Here is an 18,864-nt window from a genome sequence, read left to right as displayed (position 1 = left end):
AGGCATGTTTTAGATTGGCAATAAGGGTGAGTCAAAATAAGGCCAAATTTTTAAAAGTTAACATTAAACTATTTATTGTTTGTCTCCCTTCTAAAAGTAAAGTAAATATAATTGCTTATAACCATCCTGGTTAATATTTCAGGAAACAATAAAGGTTAGTAGGTCCACTTACCTGGAGACAGTTGCATTTTAATTTTCTTTCCTTTCACTTTCTACTGTTACCTGTGGGTGAAGAGAAGGCTTTGGGCTGGGATGGTCTGCCTCCAACCAGCTCCAAAGTTAGAATTCACCAAAAGTGTGGTCACATTGGCCACCCCCAGGGAATTATGGCTCACCCAAGGCACTGTGTACCGAAGGCCCAACTCTGAAGGCCTAACTCTGGTGGTTTCCCATCAGAATTGTGGGCCACTCTTGCCCTGGAACACACCCTACCTGCTGTGGGCACCACTCCAGTCTGACCCAGCCTTTTCTTTTCATTTTGATTCAATTTTCTTTTTGTAGATTAAAGCAAATAAAAAAGGGAACTGAAAAAGTTTTGGTTTGGGGAAGGTGAAGGGAGGGAACTTATGTTAGAAAATGAAAGTTTTTGTTCAGTTTTTTTTTTTTTCAGTGCTTGTCTCTCCTCACACTTTTGTTGTTGTTGTTGTTGTTTCTGAAATATTTCATGGCATGCCCCATACTCTTCATTACATTTATTTTTCCAACCTGTGGAAACCACTTGAATTCCTATGTAAGGCAAAGAATGGTTATTTGCATCAATATCCTTTGTGCCAAGCGGAGTTCAGAATGCATAGAATTTCTGTGCATGTGAGACTTGGGTATTTTACTAAGTTTGTTGCCCTATTAAAAATCAGGCATGATTAGGTGGCATGCATCCACTCAGGACCCCTCTTAAGCAGTGTTGGGACCCCTTTTGGAGGTCCAGGGCATGTTTCTACTTTGTCTTCTAAGGTGAGGACTGAAGAAGTAGATAGCATTTTGTACCTCTGACAATTAAGCTTAAAATGTTTATATTGAAGAGAGGCTAAGAGATAAGCTAAAGAATGTAATTTGTCTTCCATTTGAAGATGTCAGGGAAAGTTCCTGTGTATGTAGGTGGTAGACCACCAATGTGTGGAGTAGAGGTGATTTCTGTGGATAGAGAGCAGACCCTCCACCACGCAAATGAACTGTAAGCCACCTGAGGGACAGGCACCAAACATAACAAATGGGCAGCAAATTGTGTTTGGGTCCCTAGCCACTGTAAATATAAGTATTTATATAATCTTTTGGTAGGAGGAGAAAATAGACACAGTAATTGAACTTGTAGTGTTTAGTTAGGAAATGGAGTTTGCTTATAAGTGGCACTGATGGCAGATTAGCAGGAAGCATACATGAAGCGGACTTGTCCAAGTTTTTGTGCTAAGTTGTATTAAACTGTAGAGACATTCTGAACTGTGCTATGGAAAAGAGTAGTCCCAAAGTTTCCTTTGCCAAGGATTTTTTTTTTTGTAAAGCAGAATATAATATGTAGTAATTAAATTAGGCTCCTTTATCTCCCTTTCCTTGGTGGTAATAAAGATGAGGGCTGAATATATGGAAACGTGGATCACACCACTGCCCTGTGAGGGGTGCATTATTATTTTTCCCATTCTATAGATGAGGAAATTGAGGCATAGAGTGGTTAAGTTACTTGCTCAGGGTTATGCAACCATTTGGTGCTGGAGCTCAGACAAAACTTATCATTTCTTTTCGGGGGAAGAAATACATGCTTTAAATGTACCTACTTAGTGCATGTCAAGTTGTAGAACTTTTAAATTAGAGATTTGATGTAAGTTTATGTTTAGATTTCTCTGTTTCTCGATATTAAGGGAGGGTCAATCAGATTAGAATGTCTTTATATTTAGCAATTGAAGAAGGCTAACCTTATATTTATCAGATTTAGTTTGGAGACACAGACAAAAATAACTGGATACCTTTCTTTTATTAAATACAGTTTTAAAAATGGTGACTTGAAAATACCTCAAGGAGTCCTTCTAGGATTCTGCATCAGTCGTATAGACAGCAGTGCAAAAGATGAGTGCCCAGAGTGAGTGACTTGTGTAACCCTGTTGTACTGTTAGGACTTTGTGAATTATTTGAACTTTGAAAGGAGAAAAAACACTTTGAAAACTGAATTTAAAGTAATTATTGTGATGTTATCAGTGAAACCCAAATTTTCTTTACATTGAAGGCAATGGTTTTTAGAGGATTTAAATATATTAAGTTCACTATTTAGTATACTTATACTATGGCTTCCAATATATTTAAATGTATTAACTTCTTGAGCTTATTAAAGAGATTCATAGGATCACAGGGAATTAAAATAAATGTTAGAAATCTGTATCTACTCTCATTTGACCAAATCCTACCTAAAGCAACCCAAATGAAAAATGTACCCTACTTTAAAGACCTCTAGGGGAAAAATATTCTAAAACTCCCCTCTATAACTCATTCCAGTACTTTAACAACCCTGAGATTTAATGTTTAGAAATTGGTTTCTAATATATGGATGAAAGGAACTCTAAATAAAAAATTAGGAAGAGCTATGCATTATGTAAAAGACCTCCCATTCAGAAAAAAAGAAAATACTTAGCTGGGGGAAAAAAATTTCATTATGATAGTACATACCTGAAACTTAAAATACTTGAAATAAAAAATAAAAATAGAAAATGCACCCTCCCTCCCAAGATTTTTTCCATCTGTTCCTAGAACCAGGGCTGCAAATTACCTTGAGAAGAAATCTTATCTGGCTTTATATCTTTTGGCAAGTTTTGCTTAATTTCAGAAGGAGGGGAAGAAAGACTAATAATGCGCGAGCGCGCGCGCGCGCACACACACACACACACACACACACACACACGAGCACAGATGACACAGAAGGTGGTTTCCTAAGTAGTTTGTTCTAATTCTTCACATTCTTCCTGTCAAAATGTTTGCTTATTGCTTTCTTTGCATTGTCATTTGAGCCCATTTCTGAATGGTGTTGTTGGAAATTGAATAAATGTGTTCCATTTTTCATAATGTATGTCTTTGTATGGTTAATTATTAAGCCATTCTGAAGTCTGTAGACTATTGTTTGTTACCACTTAATAACTTTTTTTCTTAGAAGGGATATAGGAAATAGTTGGAAGAATGCCTGTTAGTAGCTTTAACATATGCTTACTAAATTTTTTTGTATTTACTAACTCATCTGGTAGCATCACTAATCTTATTTATAATTTTAAGATCACTAAAAATTCATCCAGGAGTAGAGATGTAGCACTTCTTATTTAGATCTATACCTAGCAATTAAAGTTATGAAATTTAATGTGGAAAATTACTTTAAACTTCTTAAATGTATTTGGATAAGCTTAAAGATTGTATGTTATTTGCTTGTGATAACATGAGAAAAATGCTCTCTTGAATCTTAATTATTTGCAAATTTTTATCAGGTGAAATAAGCTTATTTCCCCGCTGACTTGTTTTTAGAAATATTTTCTAATATATAGTAAAAAAAAAAATAAGTTCCTGAGATTTACTGATGAAGCCTGAAATATGTTCTAAATGCCACTAAGGAAAAATGTAAGCCCTTTTTAGCTCACATCAGAAGACCAGCAGACTCCTTGCCCCTAGGTTGGGTCTGAGGTTTGCAGTAAAAGGGGCTGCTGTGGACCCCACTGAAATTGCATACCCTTGTTATGTGACTCCCTTATGCCTCTGAAATTTGAATGCACCTGTAATTCTTTTTTAAAAGCCCATCATAGCCCTGCATTAAAAGCTATCCCACTATATCCTTAATTTATTACCTATGAATCATTTTTGGACCTGTTCACCAATGTTAATACCATTTCCCTATTGGGATAGATGCCAGATCCTTTTTTTCTTTTTCCCTTTCTCTTTTCTCCTCTCCCCTCCCTCCTTCCTGCCCTCCTTTTGTCCTCTTGCCTTTATGTATTTTAAGACACTTGGTGGTCTCATCTCTGGTCCCCAGGGACAGGTGTGTGGCCAGTGGGCACCATCCTGCCTGCCCTGCCGCCCCTGCCCATGTCACTTTTATTCCTGCAGGCCCGGGGCCCGAGCTGCTGAGTGGCCCCAGTACCCCGCAGAAGCTGCCGGTGCCTGCGCCCAGCGGCAGGCCCTCACCTGCTCCCCCAACAGCCACACAGCAGCCTGCAGCCGCAGTGCCCGGGCCCTCCGTGCCACAACCGACCCCTGGGCAGCCCTCGCCCATCCTGCAGCTGCAACAGAAGCAGAGCCGCATCAGCCCCATCCAGAAGCCACAAGGCTTGGACCCCGTGGAGATCCTGCAGGAGCGGGAATACAGGTACTGCCCTGCCTGGGAAGGGTCAAGCCATGGGACTGGCAAGGGCTGTCATGCACAAGGGTTGAGGTGCCTCCTCAGGCTGTGGTCATTCTGTTATGGGACAGGGAAGAGCCAAAAGGAAACTCTGGAGGCAGAAACTCATGCCATGAAAATGGTTTCAGAACAAAATTGTAGAGAAGAGTTTGTGTGCCATTGCTGGGACTTTGTGGTGGCCAACTGTGGTTTTGGTCATGCAGTCAAGAAAACTTTATCCCCCCCATGCATGACAGGTGCTGGGATCCAGACATCAAAAGCCCAAGGATATGGGCATCTCACTCTCGGGTTATGCAGTATGTTTTCCTTGTTTGCCAGTTTATGCCCTTGACGGTCTATGAGATGATCAGATGTTGAGTATGCTGTGTCGGGGTAACCTTCAGATTGGTAGCACTTCTCATGATACTAAAGTTTGCTTTGGTAGCTTGGTATAATATTTTCTTTGTTTTAAGTCACACATGTTTTGGTCTATTGCTTGGCAAATCCTATGTAAGTATCTTCAAATGGGGTCCTTATTTAAAATGTTATTTCAGAAACTTAATTTTCACTGGATTTGGCATTTTTATCCAAAATTGGGGTTTGGCAGACTTTTTCTGTAAAAGACCAGACAGAAGAAAATTTATGCTTTGCAGAGTTGTACCTCTCAGGCACAAATACTCAGCTCTGCCTGTTTTGTGTAAAATACCCAGGCAATAATTGCTTGGCTTCATTCCAGTATAAAACTTTATTTATAAAAACAGACTGTAGACAGGATTTGACCTGCACACTGTATTGCAGACCCCTTATGTAAATGGTGAATGTCAACTCAAAAGGGATTTCACTTAGTATTGAGCCAAGATAAAGCCAAGCTAAGACTGTGGATCCTAGATTTTTTCAGAAAGTATGCTATGGTCAACTAGCTATATAACCTTGGTTACATTTATTTTCTGTGATTCAGTGTACTCATTGTTAAAAGAAGGTATTATGGTGTTTCTCATAGAATTGGGAAGACATAATGGCATAGAAACATTCAGTAAATATTAGTTATTATTATTTCCCCAATATTACTTAATTTTAAAGGAAATCAGCATTTAAAATTTTAATTAATGTTAGTATACATTGTTTGAATTCCCCTTTAAAACATTACCTTAATCTTTATTGACAAGCACATGACTTGTTATTAGACTAAAATTAGTCAATTTTGAGGGTTACTTGGAAAGATTCATAGTAACTGGCATTAGATGTGTATAGTTTTTTGGCAGAGAAGTATAACTTTACTCTTTCATTACTATCCTCAGCTAAGAGCCTTTAAATTGTAGTTTTCAATATTTCACATAAACTTAGAATGCTAGATACTTATCATCAAACAATATTTCAAAATTGATATGTGGATTCAATTGGGTGAATAGTTTTGTGGTACACTGTCAAGTACTAGCCCAGCCAAGGCAGGAGAACTGTCTTCATGTATAATACTTTCTTTATGTTAATATAGATATTGAAAAGTCGGCAATAGGGTAAAGAGGCATTGTGAGTTACTCTAAATTTTGGATTCCCTAAGAACTAACATTGTTTTTTCCTACTCTGAAGGTGCAAAGCTGCTGGTACCTTTGTTAAATCATATGAATTGCCCTTAAGACATTCTCTACCAAGAAATTTTGTGTAATATCTGGCTTTTTCTCCTTAGCCTGTTTTGTGTGTGTGTGTGTGTGTGTGTGTGTGTGTGTGTGTGTGTGTTTTAACTGTTTATTTTGCTGACTCCTAAACTTTCTATATTATTTTCACCAGAATTTTAATTGCAGGGCTATCTTGTAATGAGCTCATATTTGTAACTTTTTTGGAAGTGTGACCTTAATGGATGGTTATGAAAATCTTTTATTCTCCAACTTCATATTAATAAAAAATTTGTATCAGTTCCTTTTAAATTATACACATTGTAAAATGTGGTGGAATGGCTATTTTCATGTTGTTATTATTACTTAATATCTTTTGTAAAACTGTGTGGCTTTAGAAATCATTGATCTCAACAACCTTGGGTCTGAATTTTTTTATGGCCTTCTAGATAAGAAGCATAGGTTTCTATTGGAGTATTGCAGGACCATATCTCTGTTATTTATAGAGTAATAGTTGCTTTTTGCTTATATGAAGGTAAATTGTTCATCTGCAGAGACTAAATTTATCTATTAAAAAAAGTTTAGATTAAGGCCTTTAGATACTTTTTCAAGACAGTCACAAACCTCTTTTCTTTTGATTCTCTGTAGTAGAATGGCTTACTAGTCTTTAGCCTGGTTACGAGAAGGATCCATTGCATTTTTATCATCTGGCTAAAGATTTGAACAATGTCTTGAAAAACCTCTTTTAAAACTTTGATAAACTTTGAGCAAAAATCATCTGTCAGAAATTCTTTAACAGATGTTAATATCTTTGGCCCTTATAATATCACTTACCTTGTCTGTGAAAACTGCAAGGAAATTATGAGAACTTACTTTTTTTTTTTTTAACTTTTAAGTCAGTTGGCTGGCTTTTCCTTGTTCATCATAAAATCAGAATTTTGACAAATTGACCTTCTTTATTCCGTCGTAGCATAAATAAGTTTCTGCATGTGAACACTTTGCCTCAGATCTGTACAAGCTCTCTAGTTAAGACATTTTTCCCTATTTAAATTGGATCCTTTCTTTTTTGATGGAACTTTATTGCTTCTCTCTGTAGTTAATGTCAGGGAGAGATTTCTACCCGCTGCTCCCACCCCCCTTTGGCACACTTCCTTTGCCATCTCATTACACCCAAGTTTGTTTCCTTCCATTTAGAGTTAGATGTCTGAACAAAAGTACTTCAGGAATTGTCGCATTGGCGTGTAAACTAATTCCACGAATGTTTGCACGGGAAATGTATTTCACAGTTGAAGGGGTTTATTTGGGAAGGGTATCTTTGAATATATCAGCCCTATCTGCAATGAAGTCAGAATTCAGCGTGAAAACAGTCTGCTTGTTTCGGGAGCAAGCAGGGGCTCCCTACCGGTGGTATTTTTGGTCTTTCCCTTGTCTCCATTGCAACCCTGAAAATTTCGTCTCAAAAATTACCAATAGCCGCTTTACCAGCAAAGTTACAAAAAGTCATACACATGCTTTCTCTCTGTCTTTTTAAAGTGTCACTCAGCTCCTTGAAGGAACAAAATGTACCAGTGTCATTTTCTGTTCAAATAACTCTCCTACAGGAATCATAAACTTCTCCTCTGGACCTGAACAAATATCTGTTGCCTTTAATGGAACTCTTTCTCTTGCCAGAACAGTAACCCCTCTTGATTTACTGTTCATCTGTATGAAAAACCTGAGTGACCTAATTCTGCTTCAATTTTCTGTACTCGTGAGGACACTAAATGAGTCTCCTGCAGTCATGCAGTATTACATCTTGCTGTTGTTTCAGGAAGTTCTGAATCCTGAATCTCTTTATCAGACTACCTGCCGAATCCCACTGATAGGAAGATGAAATTGTCTGGAGAGGAGCATTATTTAAAATGAACATTTCTATTAAGCACAACAACAACAAAGATATAATTTTCTTTGTTAAAGAAGCCCCTCTTGTACCTTTGCTATCTACCCACCACATGCAGATATGAATGCATATCATTTCACTGTGAAGGTTTCCTTGCCTCTTCCAGAGTTTTTACTTTGTACTTCTTGCTTCCCTTTCATAAAAGAGAGATGTTTTTGTGTTGGGGACTGAGATTCATTAACAAAAGGTAAGGCCCTTAGGAGAAGCAGTCATCACAGGGAGAAAGAAGTGTACCCCCAGTTCCTACCTGCTCTAGTGCCTCAGGCACCCACACCCCTTGTTGCAAGCTCCCACTCCCCACCTCTTCCTTTACCCTTCCCCCTTTACCCTTCCTTTACCCTCCCCTTGTAGTTCAGTGAGGTTTAATCTCAGCATCATCAGCCACATGTCCTGCAATGAGGTTATTTATTTCCTAGTTCCATAGTCCTTTGGAAGATTAAGGAGAAGGCAGCTATTCCCTCTGATTTAGCATCTAGCTCACTTTGTACAAGAGTAAACCAGAATATAAAGGGGTAGTTTGAGTTCTAGGTCATTCAAATACGGAAGGTCTGTCACAAATCTAGAACCAGGATAGCCAATTTGTTGGCAGCCATCTCACTCTACTACAATATTTGATTTTCTTTTCTTATGGGCATAATCATAAGGCCATAAAGTAAAGTAGTTTCAAAGGTAAAATTGTTTGTATTTTACTTTTTTACCCTAGTGGATTTTCCTCCTAATGGCCTGATGTTCAAGATACATCATCTGCTGCTGTATTTGGAGAATTGGGGCTATGTGTATGGCTGTGTGTATGAACTAACACAATTTTAGTCTGTTGGATGTTTAGATCATTTAAAAGTGCTATTGTATGAAATGGTGTGCTTACTGTAAAGTAATAGCTAGGTGATGATGATAATATGAACACAATGGCGATAAATCATTTAGCAAATCAGAATCAATGGCAAGCGTACCAAATAAAATAGGAATCTATCATCTATATTATTTATAGTGAAGCCAGTGGAAAATAAGTCATTTTTATTTTAATCATCTTTAAATGTTTGAAAAAGATGGTATTTTATTTCCCTCCCAAATCAAACATCTGAAATTTTTAGGCACGCACTCATCTTGATATTTGGGCCATAGGAAGTATGAAGATCCTTTGCAGCACCTAAGTCTCAGAAGGGTTTACTCTTTCAAATTACTATGGAACATCATAAAGGTTGAAAAATAATGTAATAGTCATTTTTGACAGAATCCTTAATTTCCAACTTTTGTAGTGGAGGCCAGGAAAGTTCTCAGAAAGTGTATTTTAATGATTAACTTTATTATCACAATGGTTTTGGTATCAGGTAAATGAGGGTTTCAACTTTGGTCCTATGATGTCCAAAAGTTCTTTTATTTTCATCATCAGTAAAATGGGACCATTGTAGTATTCACCTTGTGAGATGAGTGTGTGCATGTGCACATGCACTTGTGTTTGTGAGAGATAATTAAATAAAATCATCCATTAAATGCACTTAATTTAGTATAGTTAGTATTTACTAGGTTAACTCACTACTTCTTTTATTACTATTTTTATGAACTTTATTCCAACACAGTTTTGCCCTCAATTTAGGAGGCAAATACATTTAAATGACACATAATTATGTATAAGAATAGCATTTAAAACCTATTTCAAGTGTGTATTTGTGACAATAATGGTATTCCAAAGGAATGAAGAGAGATGTCTTGTATTTCTGTTCTGCCTTCATTATGGGGAAGTACCTGCAGTTATATTTTTGATGGAGTCTAAAATCAGAATTCCCAGCATCCTTCTCTGGAAACTCTTAGATTTTTGACTTCTATGTACTGATGCCCCTGATTTTTGAAAAATGCCTAATTTGTCTTCTTTTCTCAAGCAAGCACTCTGCACAGAGGAAGTGGTTGTGGCTGGCAGGGCTGTCTGAATGTTTGGGGTTGGCTGGTTTCTGTGGCCTCAGTTCCTTCTGCTCTTGCCTGCTCTGCTTTAGCTGCTGTTGTCCTCAGAGTCTTGGCAAGGAGTACAAATGGCCTGGTTGCCTTAGGACAGAACTGGAGGTTAAAAAGAAAATTCTGGTCTCAGCTGTGCACTCTGGCTGGCTGGGAATTAGGGAACAAGTCAGATTTTCGTCTCTCATTTTCTGTTTGTTAAGAATGAGCAAGAACATTTGATTTTATTCCCCCTAGATGTAGCATGAGCTTTCTTTCCGGGTGTTAGAGAGAAGTTATGGAGAAAGTCAGAGTGTTAGGTAACATATAGCACCTGTCTATATTAATTCAAAGGTAGCTTTTCTCAGCTTAACATCAAACAATGTAGCTGGGTGTCAGAAATCGACTGTCAGTAACTGGTATGTTTTGCCATGAACTTGAACTGAGGTTATTGTCGATCATTGAAGACTAAATCGTAATGTATATTTTCATCTCCCCCCTCCCCCCCATTTTATTATTTCCTTTCAGACTTCAGGCTCGCATAGCTCATAGGATACAAGAACTGGAAAATCTGCCTGGCTCTTTGCCACCTGATTTACGAACCAAAGCAACCGTGGAACTGAAAGCACTCCGGTTGCTCAATTTTCAACGTCAGGTAATACCTTTTCCCCAGTGAATCTGAGATGTAGGAAATAAATGTAATTGTTCCTAAAGGGTGATCTGAGTGTTTCCTTTAGTCTCTTCAATGTTGTTATAAAGACATAAACTTAGCAAATTAGCATATCTTTTAGACCAACTGAGTATAGCTAATAGTATAGATGAATTGCTTATTATGGTTTTCTTCTTCTGCACATCAGAAACATTTCTTCCCCTGGACTCTGGTTTACAGAATCAGGGTTTGGGCATTTGTTACTGTGAATGAAAAACCTGGAGAACAATTAGGGATAGCTCATATTTGCCTTTATGGTGCCAAGGAAAATTGAGGAGGTGGTTGGTCAGAGTTTCTTGGTAAGCACAAAGGTAAAACATTAGCCCTTGAAAATAATTTTTAAAAATGTGATAGCCTTTCTACTTTGTAGCTCATTACTCATAGAAGTACATGAAACAATGTCTTGTAACTTGATTACTCTTTTCAAAACCTAACTTTGGGGCACTTGATCCCACATTGACTAATCAATGGGTTGTTATCTGGTCTTGTTAGAGTTTTAAGTAGTCACTTCTTAAAAACTAGCATAATGATCTATTTTCTGATTTCCAAATCAGTAGGAGACTTGTGAAATGAGGTGGAACTAATTTTTACTTTGATGAGTTTTGCCATGTTGACCCCTAAAGGTGCAGGTCTCCCCATCTACAGATTGCCAGATAAAGTCAAAGGGGATAAAGAGCTTTTCATTACTAGTCAGATGGGTTTGTTTTATTGAAGGCCAGGGCGTGAAAAATGAATTATTAATAAATAAATGTAGTTTGAAAATATTGAATTGCATGATGTTAGTCTGTTGGAGGATGTGACTAAAATCCTTAGGCTACTTCCTGTGCTGTTATCATGTGAACTTGGATATACATTTGACTTATAGGTTGTCATTACAGAAAGACATCAATGGCTGGATGCTACTTGGCAATAGATTTGAATTTAGTTTATATTTTTTAAAAAAGGAAATCTTCCAAGTTCCATTTATTTCTTTATTATAGGTAACTTCACAATATGAACTAATGAAAGTGATGAAATTTTGTTAAATGAATATTAGCTAAATTTATTTTCAGGAATAAGCTTAAATTCAAAAGAGCTTCACGGTGCTGGACTCTTACTGGTATCTGAGTTTTGTTTGATAGTATTGAAAAATCTGTCACCTATAAAGTTTCCCAATTACATTAACTGTAATTGATGCTGATTTCAAGATTCAATTGAATGAGTATTGTAATGTGTGCTCCCAAGTCCCCTTCTCCTGCTGCCATATAGCATGCAATATGAACACCTACTGTAAGCTCATGATGTAAAATTTAAATATCTTGCAAAGAATATTATTTTTGAGTGTGAGGAAAGCAAAACAGGTATTTGCATCATTTATTTGAGGTTATGAATTCATATTATTTGAGTACCTACTGCTACCTTATGACATGAATAGAAAGCACCTCTTTTATTCTTTTTGCAAATCATCATTAAGGGTAATCTTTAAACACACAAGAATCTTAGTATGACATTTAAAACAAAGTAAAAAAATTTAAAGCTTATAAACTAAATAACATCATCAGAGTAATTAAAGAGAATGAATTAATTTAAAGTCGGGACAACATCCATATTTTTTCCTTTTTACTATTACATTACTATAATTGTTTTTTATCTGAATTATTTGGAAAGAAAATTCATACCATCCTGGAAAATACCATGTGAATCTGCATGTTTTTAGTTCCTTCATTTAGTTTAGGCTAACCGTGACTGAGAAACTCTAAGTAGTTCTGTTCCATTAAATGGAAAAGAGAGAAGGTCAGGGCTTAGGAATCCAGCTTCTGTTCCCGAGACTATCTAACAACTCTCCTCTTGACAGCTGAGACAGGAGGTGGTGGCCTGCATGCGCAGGGACACCACTCTGGAGACGGCTCTCAACTCCAAAGCATACAAACGGAGCAAGCGCCAGACTCTGCGAGAAGCCCGCATGACTGAGAAGCTGGAGAAGCAGCAGAAGATCGAGCAGGAGAGGAAGCGCCGGCAGAAACACCAGGTCCTTAGAACTGGGCTTTACCTGTATAGAGGTGTCTGATGGGGTCATTGGACAGGGTCAAAATGACTGCAGACATGTCCCTTTCAGGTGGTGGGAGAATCACAAAAATAGAAAGGCCTCTTGGAGTTTACATAGTTCAGCGACATCATTTTTATACATCAGAACACTTAGGCCAAGAGATAAATGGGTGACCTGCCAGAGATCACATACTTGGTCAGCAGCAGAATGAGGTTTAGGGCCTAGCTTTCTTGAATTGCAGTCAAGTAAAATAACAGAAACCGGGTAGATTAGAAACAACAGGAATTTACTACTCAAAGTTCTGGATGCTGGAAGGCCAAGTTCAGCATGCCAGCGGGGTCAGTTTCTGGTGAGGACCCTCATCTGGTTTGCAAAGTGAAGACTTCACGTGTCCTCATATGGAAGGAAGAGAGCAAGCAAGCTCTCCGGGATTCCTTTATAAAGGCACTAATTCCATTCATGGGGGCCCCACTTCTAATACCATCATTGCAAGATTCCAACATATGAGTTGTGGGGTGGGGCCCCGCAAACATATCATACATTTAGTCGATAACAGGTATCATAGTCATGGTTTCATGGAAAGCTGTCTAACAGGTGGGCATAGGTGGGTTTCCCAGAACAAAATCCTGGGAAAAAGCAACTTGGAAAAGGAAAGAACTGAGCAAAAAGTTATTTTTATTACAAGTATAAATATAGGATCCTGGGCTTTTTGATGGCCCAGTAGAAGGTTTCACGGGGGCAGATATTTAAAAATATTCCTTTGTAGGGAATATTTTGAAATAGTTTGATATAGGATTTAATTTTGTTTTTATAATCTTTTACATTTTGTTTTTTTTTCTTGTGCTTAATTAAGTGACTTAGTTTCTTTTTGAAAAAAATATTGAATTTTAGTATAAATAGGGTATACATTTCCCCTCCTCTATTTAAAAAATGACTACAAATTTGTGCCATTTTCACTTTATATAAACATATTTTGTATCACCGTTCTAAGGTATTTAAGTTAGAGCAGAGGAAACATTACTTTTGTAATGTGATGTTTCACTGGAAATACCAGGTCCCTCAGGTTTATTTTAGAGTGCAGGAGCGACATGCTTTAAATTTGTCATTGCCAGTCTCTTTAGTCCTAGATCTTCCCATGTTGAAGCAGCCACACTCCAGAGATGGAGCTGGCTTTTCTTCTACAGATATGCAATAACACAGCCGAAGAGAGGTGTGTTTTCCCACTGGCCCATAGCCTGTCCCTCACTTGCAGAGGCCAGGGTACCTGTCCCAAAATAGATTCTAGTCTGAGTTGTGTTATGTGTACATTGAGAGTCTTGGACTAAGTTGATACCTTGATGTTGGGAAGTGGATCTTAAGCATCCTTTTCTCCCCTTTGTGAATCTTTTAGGAATACCTGAACAGTATTTTGCAACATGCAAAAGATTTTAAGGAATACCATCGATCTGTGGCTGGGAAGATCCAGAAGCTTTCCAAAGCAGTGGCAACTTGGCATGCCAACACTGAAAGGGAGCAGAAGAAGGAGACAGAGCGGATCGAAAAGGAGAGAATGCGGAGACTGATGGTAAGGGGGCCCCCTGCAGGAGCCCAGCAGGATGCTCAGTTTACGTCTCTCTGCCCTGAGAATATGAAATAAGGCAGGAGAAATGAAAGCTGCTTATCAAACATGTTAAAAAGTTTCTTTGAATTTCTGGAGGATGGACTATGAGTGTCTTCTCTTTCTTATACAAAGATCTATGCCATAGATCTAGGGCCAAACCTGATGAATGTGGTGTTGTACCATTGCAGTACAGACTGTAGCTTCTCACTTACATAAAGACAGAGACGGTGTTTTACTGGAGTTTGATAATTAGATCTGGAAGAATTATAAATGAATTTCTTCTAAAAACATGACTTCTCTGAGATGAACGGCCAAGTTCTTTTGTCTGTGTCCGTGTGTGTGTGTGTGTGTGTGTGTGTGTGTGTGTGTACACGTGCACGCTATTGGAGGATCAAACCCAGGTTGTGCATGCTAGGCAAGCACTCTACCACTAAGTTACCTGTATGAATGATTGAGTTTTTTTTTTTAATGAATAACTTATTAGGTCTTATCTTTGAATCTAAGAAGGTCCTGGTTTTAGAGCCTCTTGGTGCTAATCAGAAATTATTCTGATAACAGTGTAAAAAGTGATTTTTAAGTTAATTTTGAGATGTTGCTTTTTTGTGGCAGCTGTGTTATTCTCAAGAGCTATTCATGGATCATTACATTTGCACTGTTAGTTTTTAGTGGATCTATAAACACAGAAGGGATAGCTTTATATTGTTGGAGTATTTGGTTTTATTGGCTATTTATTTCTGAAATTGGACAAAGCATACTCTGGATTTTAGAAAAGTGTAAGCAGTCTGTCCTGATGATAGGAGACTGCAGAACTGTCTGGGACATAATGCCTGAGTGGGTGAAGAGAAACTTTCAGCCCACAGTTATGTACCTGGGAAATTCTGAGTGACACTGTCTTCCTTGCTGGTATTACAGTCTGTGTTTTATTTTCATTAATTGTTCTTGGATTCCATAAAGTAGACACTATGTTTTCAAAAAGTTCCAGGTGTTCATGAATCTTACTGTCTTATACTGCCTCCCTCTCTGTTTTTGGGAGGGAGGGGACTGTCCAAGAGATTTCTCACTAGCTAGGGAGTCCATTTTATAGTAATTGGAGCAGTCAGCAGTCAAATTTGTCTGATTCAACTGAAGTGAAACTATATTAGAACTTCAGTAACAGATTGGTTTGACACTAATGATTAGGCATTTGCAAATCATTAATTTTTGCAATTAAATGATGGAATATACAGATAATAGAGAAACTGAAGTTTTTATCACTCTTTCTTCAAGTGAGATCAACCATAACCAAAAGCAATTAGAGTTATAATAGCATTTGAGGTTCACGCTCATTCATGGGGCAGACAGCCGCCAGACTGAGTGATGAAGCTGCTGTCACTGGGGCAAACGCTGGAGTGACATCCTCGCACTGAAGACCTGAGTTTTTCTGTGATGCAGTTGCCTCTTAAAGATTTTGCAGCTTGCTTCTTTTATTTAGGCATCACATGAGGAAAATATTTTGGAGTGTCCTTTAATTGGGTTGTATAAAAAAGATTTCTCTCTAAGTGGCTCAGAGTACATCAGAGTTTTATCCTGTTTAACCTCATAATGTTGCTTAATGGGAGGTGGAAGTGGAAATCATTGTATCTGTTTTATCACTCAGCAGTATCAGACTTCAGGTGCTAAATGACTTGTCTCCAGTCACCTCAGCAGTGCAGGTCTCTGACAAAAAAAGAAATCTCAAAATTTGACCTTTCCTATTATCCACAATGTTTCTTATACTTAGTTGTTTCTAAGTATAAGAAATTATTTGTTAAAAGCCTATTTGATTGCTTAACTTACTGAAATATTTATGAATGAAAGGATCTTATGTCTGGAATTGGCTTCAAAACAATCAGTTTGGGGTAAAAGGAAGGAAGGGTAGCAATCGAACAGGAGTTGCCACAAATTAATTTTTGTTGCTTGCTGTTAGTTATATAAGAGATTGTACCATTCTATCCAGTTTTTATTATACTTAAGATTTTCTGAAATATGAAGTAAAAATAGACTTCAGAAGGGAATTGTCAAATTTTAATTATTTTTGTGCAGTTAAAGAAACAGAAGAACAAAACACCGACTCAAAAGTGCTGATAGCACCACACACACACACAGTGGGGCTTTGTGCCCTGACTTTGCTGTGAACCCTAGGGTCCTCAGACACAGGTGTTGTACATCTGTATGTTTGCCTGGTCCCAGGCCCCTTGTGATGGCTTGTGAAACCTGGCTCATCCGGTTTGTTCCACTCGCCACCAAAGTTCAGAGGGTCAGTAGCGAGAAGAACATAAAATGCAGTTGTCAGAAAATGTGTCCCGTGCTGTCATCACTCTCTCCTTTGCTTATAGGCTGAAGATGAAGAGGGCTATAGGAAACTGATTGATCAAAAGAAAGACCGGCGTTTAGCTTACCTTTTGCAGCAGACAGATGAATATGTGGCCAATCTGACCAACCTGGTTTGGGAGCATAAACAAGCACAAGCAGCCAAAGAGAAGAAGAAGAGGAGGAGGAAGAAGAAGGTAGGTGTTTTAGAGTTGATGGCTGAGCCTCTGCTCTTCCGGCAGGGATGAGCTTGAGTATTGCTCTTTATTAAGCACCACTTCCTACACTAATGGAAGGTTTGGATTATTGAACGCCAACAACTGCATAAATTGGTATGGGAACAGACAAGGTATTGGAGATAAGGGTATGAAGGACAGGATGTACTCCACCAAAGTAATAGTCTCTATTTTCATTGTTTAATACAGTATAATATTTTAAATTGAGTACCACACAACTGGCAGGAAGAATAAAAACATACAGATAAGTGTTTGCTTAAGTTTAATGGCAGTGTGGCAGGAGACTGCTGAGTTAAGAAACTGGAATGAAAATTAAGAATAATGCAATATACAGATTGAAATAAGCCAAAGGAAGATGTACGAGGTAGCTTTTAGGATTTTTTTTTTTTTTTGGAACAAATTTCAGCCTATTTGGACAGATAGTGATGACAAAATTGCTCATTCAGTTCTGCTGCCCTGATGCTGCAGTGAGATAAGTGTGCAGATAAGGGTTTTAGGTAGTTAGAGGAAAAAAAATAGTCCTATGTAAAATATAACCTAATTATGATGAGAAATGAAGGGTAATATTTCGTATCTCTGTTCTTCAGCTATTACATCTCAATTCAGAAGTGACTTGCTGAGTGTAGGCCTGTGAATGCAGATTTCTTTAAAATTCAGATAGTCCAGTAATCTAGCTAGTTCTTGGCTGATGATCAGCCTTCTGTGTCTGTGAACATACATCCACTAACTTGACCAATCTAGGGTCAAAAATATTTTTTGTGGGGAAGGGGGTACCAGGGACTGTACTCAGGGGCACTCGACCACTGAGCTACATCCCCAGCCTTATTTTGTATTTTATTTAGAGACCGGGTCTCACTGAGTTGCTTTGTGCCTCGATTTAATTGAGGCTGGCTTTGAACTCGTGATCTTCCTGCCTCAGCCTCTGAAGCCACTGGGATTACAGGTGTGCACCTCCGTGCACAGCTTAGGATAAAAAATATTCTTAAAAATTTTGTGTGTATTGAAAGTAAAGAGACTTTTTTCTTGTCACTATTTCATAAACAATACAGTTTAACAGTGACTTACGTAACACATTGTGTAGGCATCTGTGATCCAGAAAAGATTTAAAGTATGCAGGAGGATGTGTTTAGGTTACATGCAAGTGCTTTTTCATTTTATACAAGAAACTTGAGCATCCTCAGAGGTTGATGTCCACAGGAGTCTGGGAACAGATCCCCCATGGATACCGAGGGACGACTGTATTTTGTTTTCCTGATAAATTCTGATTATACCAAGTACAAACATCAACAGAAAGTCTTCATCAGAATTGTGAAGATTGAGGGTTGGTAGCACTTAATCATTTATTCTCTACACTGAATAATTGAACAAAATGTTTTTCAAAAAATAATTAATTTCATGGCTCCTGAATTCTCATACCTGTTTCATAATTAAGGAGGAGGAATAAATGATTGAGAAGGTGCCTTCTCGACCCTGATTTCCTTAGTGTAAGATAGCTTACCTTATTGTGAAGATGAACGAGGGATGACTCAGGGCTTGGATTTAGACATTTTGTTAGAGAGGAATACCTCATTTTCTTGTCAATGCAGCATCATAGACTTTGCAGAATTCTAGCTCCCAAATTTCTGACTTAAAAAGACAATGTCAGAGTTGGTGAAAGGAACACAGGCAAACCAGATATAATTCTATGAGTGGACCCCGTTTTTGTTTTTTCCTAATCTAGGGGTGTGTCTTGCTGAGGTTGTCACTATCATTGGTGTTTTGGGTGTTCAAGTTCATATCCTATATTTCTGGTGAAGAAATGAAAGCTAATGGCCTGGATTTGAGCTCCTGGTTTATAAGTAACAGTTTCCTGCCATGGTATTTGGTAGTCTTATCATCATGGACAAAGAAAGAAAGATAGTTGACTGTCATTGATGCTGCTGATGTTTTTGTCTTGATCTGTGCAGAGTGGGGATTTGTTACAATATTTCTTATAGCACAGCTTACTCTACAGAATTTGTAGCTTGGCACTCTCTCCTTCCAAATTCTTGCCCTCAAGTTTATTAATATCACTTGTTCTTTCCGTGTTATGTTTTCACTCAACAACTATTAACTGAATACTTGCTATGAGCTTAGGTTGTATGCTAAAGAGAAAAGCAGTGCAGACAGACACTA

The 18,864-nt window shown here is 37.9% G+C and overlaps 1 protein-coding gene across 7 annotated transcripts in view; it reads left to right on the top strand.

Moving 5' to 3' along the window:
- Positions 1-18,864, top strand: part of SMARCA2 (SWI/SNF related BAF chromatin remodeling complex subunit ATPase 2) — a 166,855-nt gene that overhangs the window by 29,324 nt on the left and 118,667 nt on the right. For all 7 annotated transcript variants that reach the window (XM_081282449.1, XM_081282448.1, XM_081282450.1 and 4 more), the window contains 5 exons: positions 4,066-4,324; positions 10,340-10,466; positions 12,355-12,528; positions 13,937-14,110; positions 16,501-16,671. In XM_081282449.1, the coding sequence (XP_081138575.1) occupies positions 4,066-4,324; positions 10,340-10,466; positions 12,355-12,528; positions 13,937-14,110; positions 16,501-16,671 (905 nt within the window). The remainder of the gene's footprint in view (positions 1-4,065; positions 4,325-10,339; positions 10,467-12,354; positions 12,529-13,936; positions 14,111-16,500; positions 16,672-18,864) is intronic.

Source organism: Spermophilus citellus, assembly GCF_964194105.1.
Source record: "Spermophilus citellus genome assembly, chromosome: 2".
Classification (NCBI taxonomy): domain Eukaryota; kingdom Metazoa; phylum Chordata; class Mammalia; order Rodentia; family Sciuridae; genus Spermophilus; species Spermophilus citellus.
The sequence above is the reverse complement of the archived record's forward strand: the minus strand, read 5'-3'. Positions and strand labels throughout refer to the sequence as shown.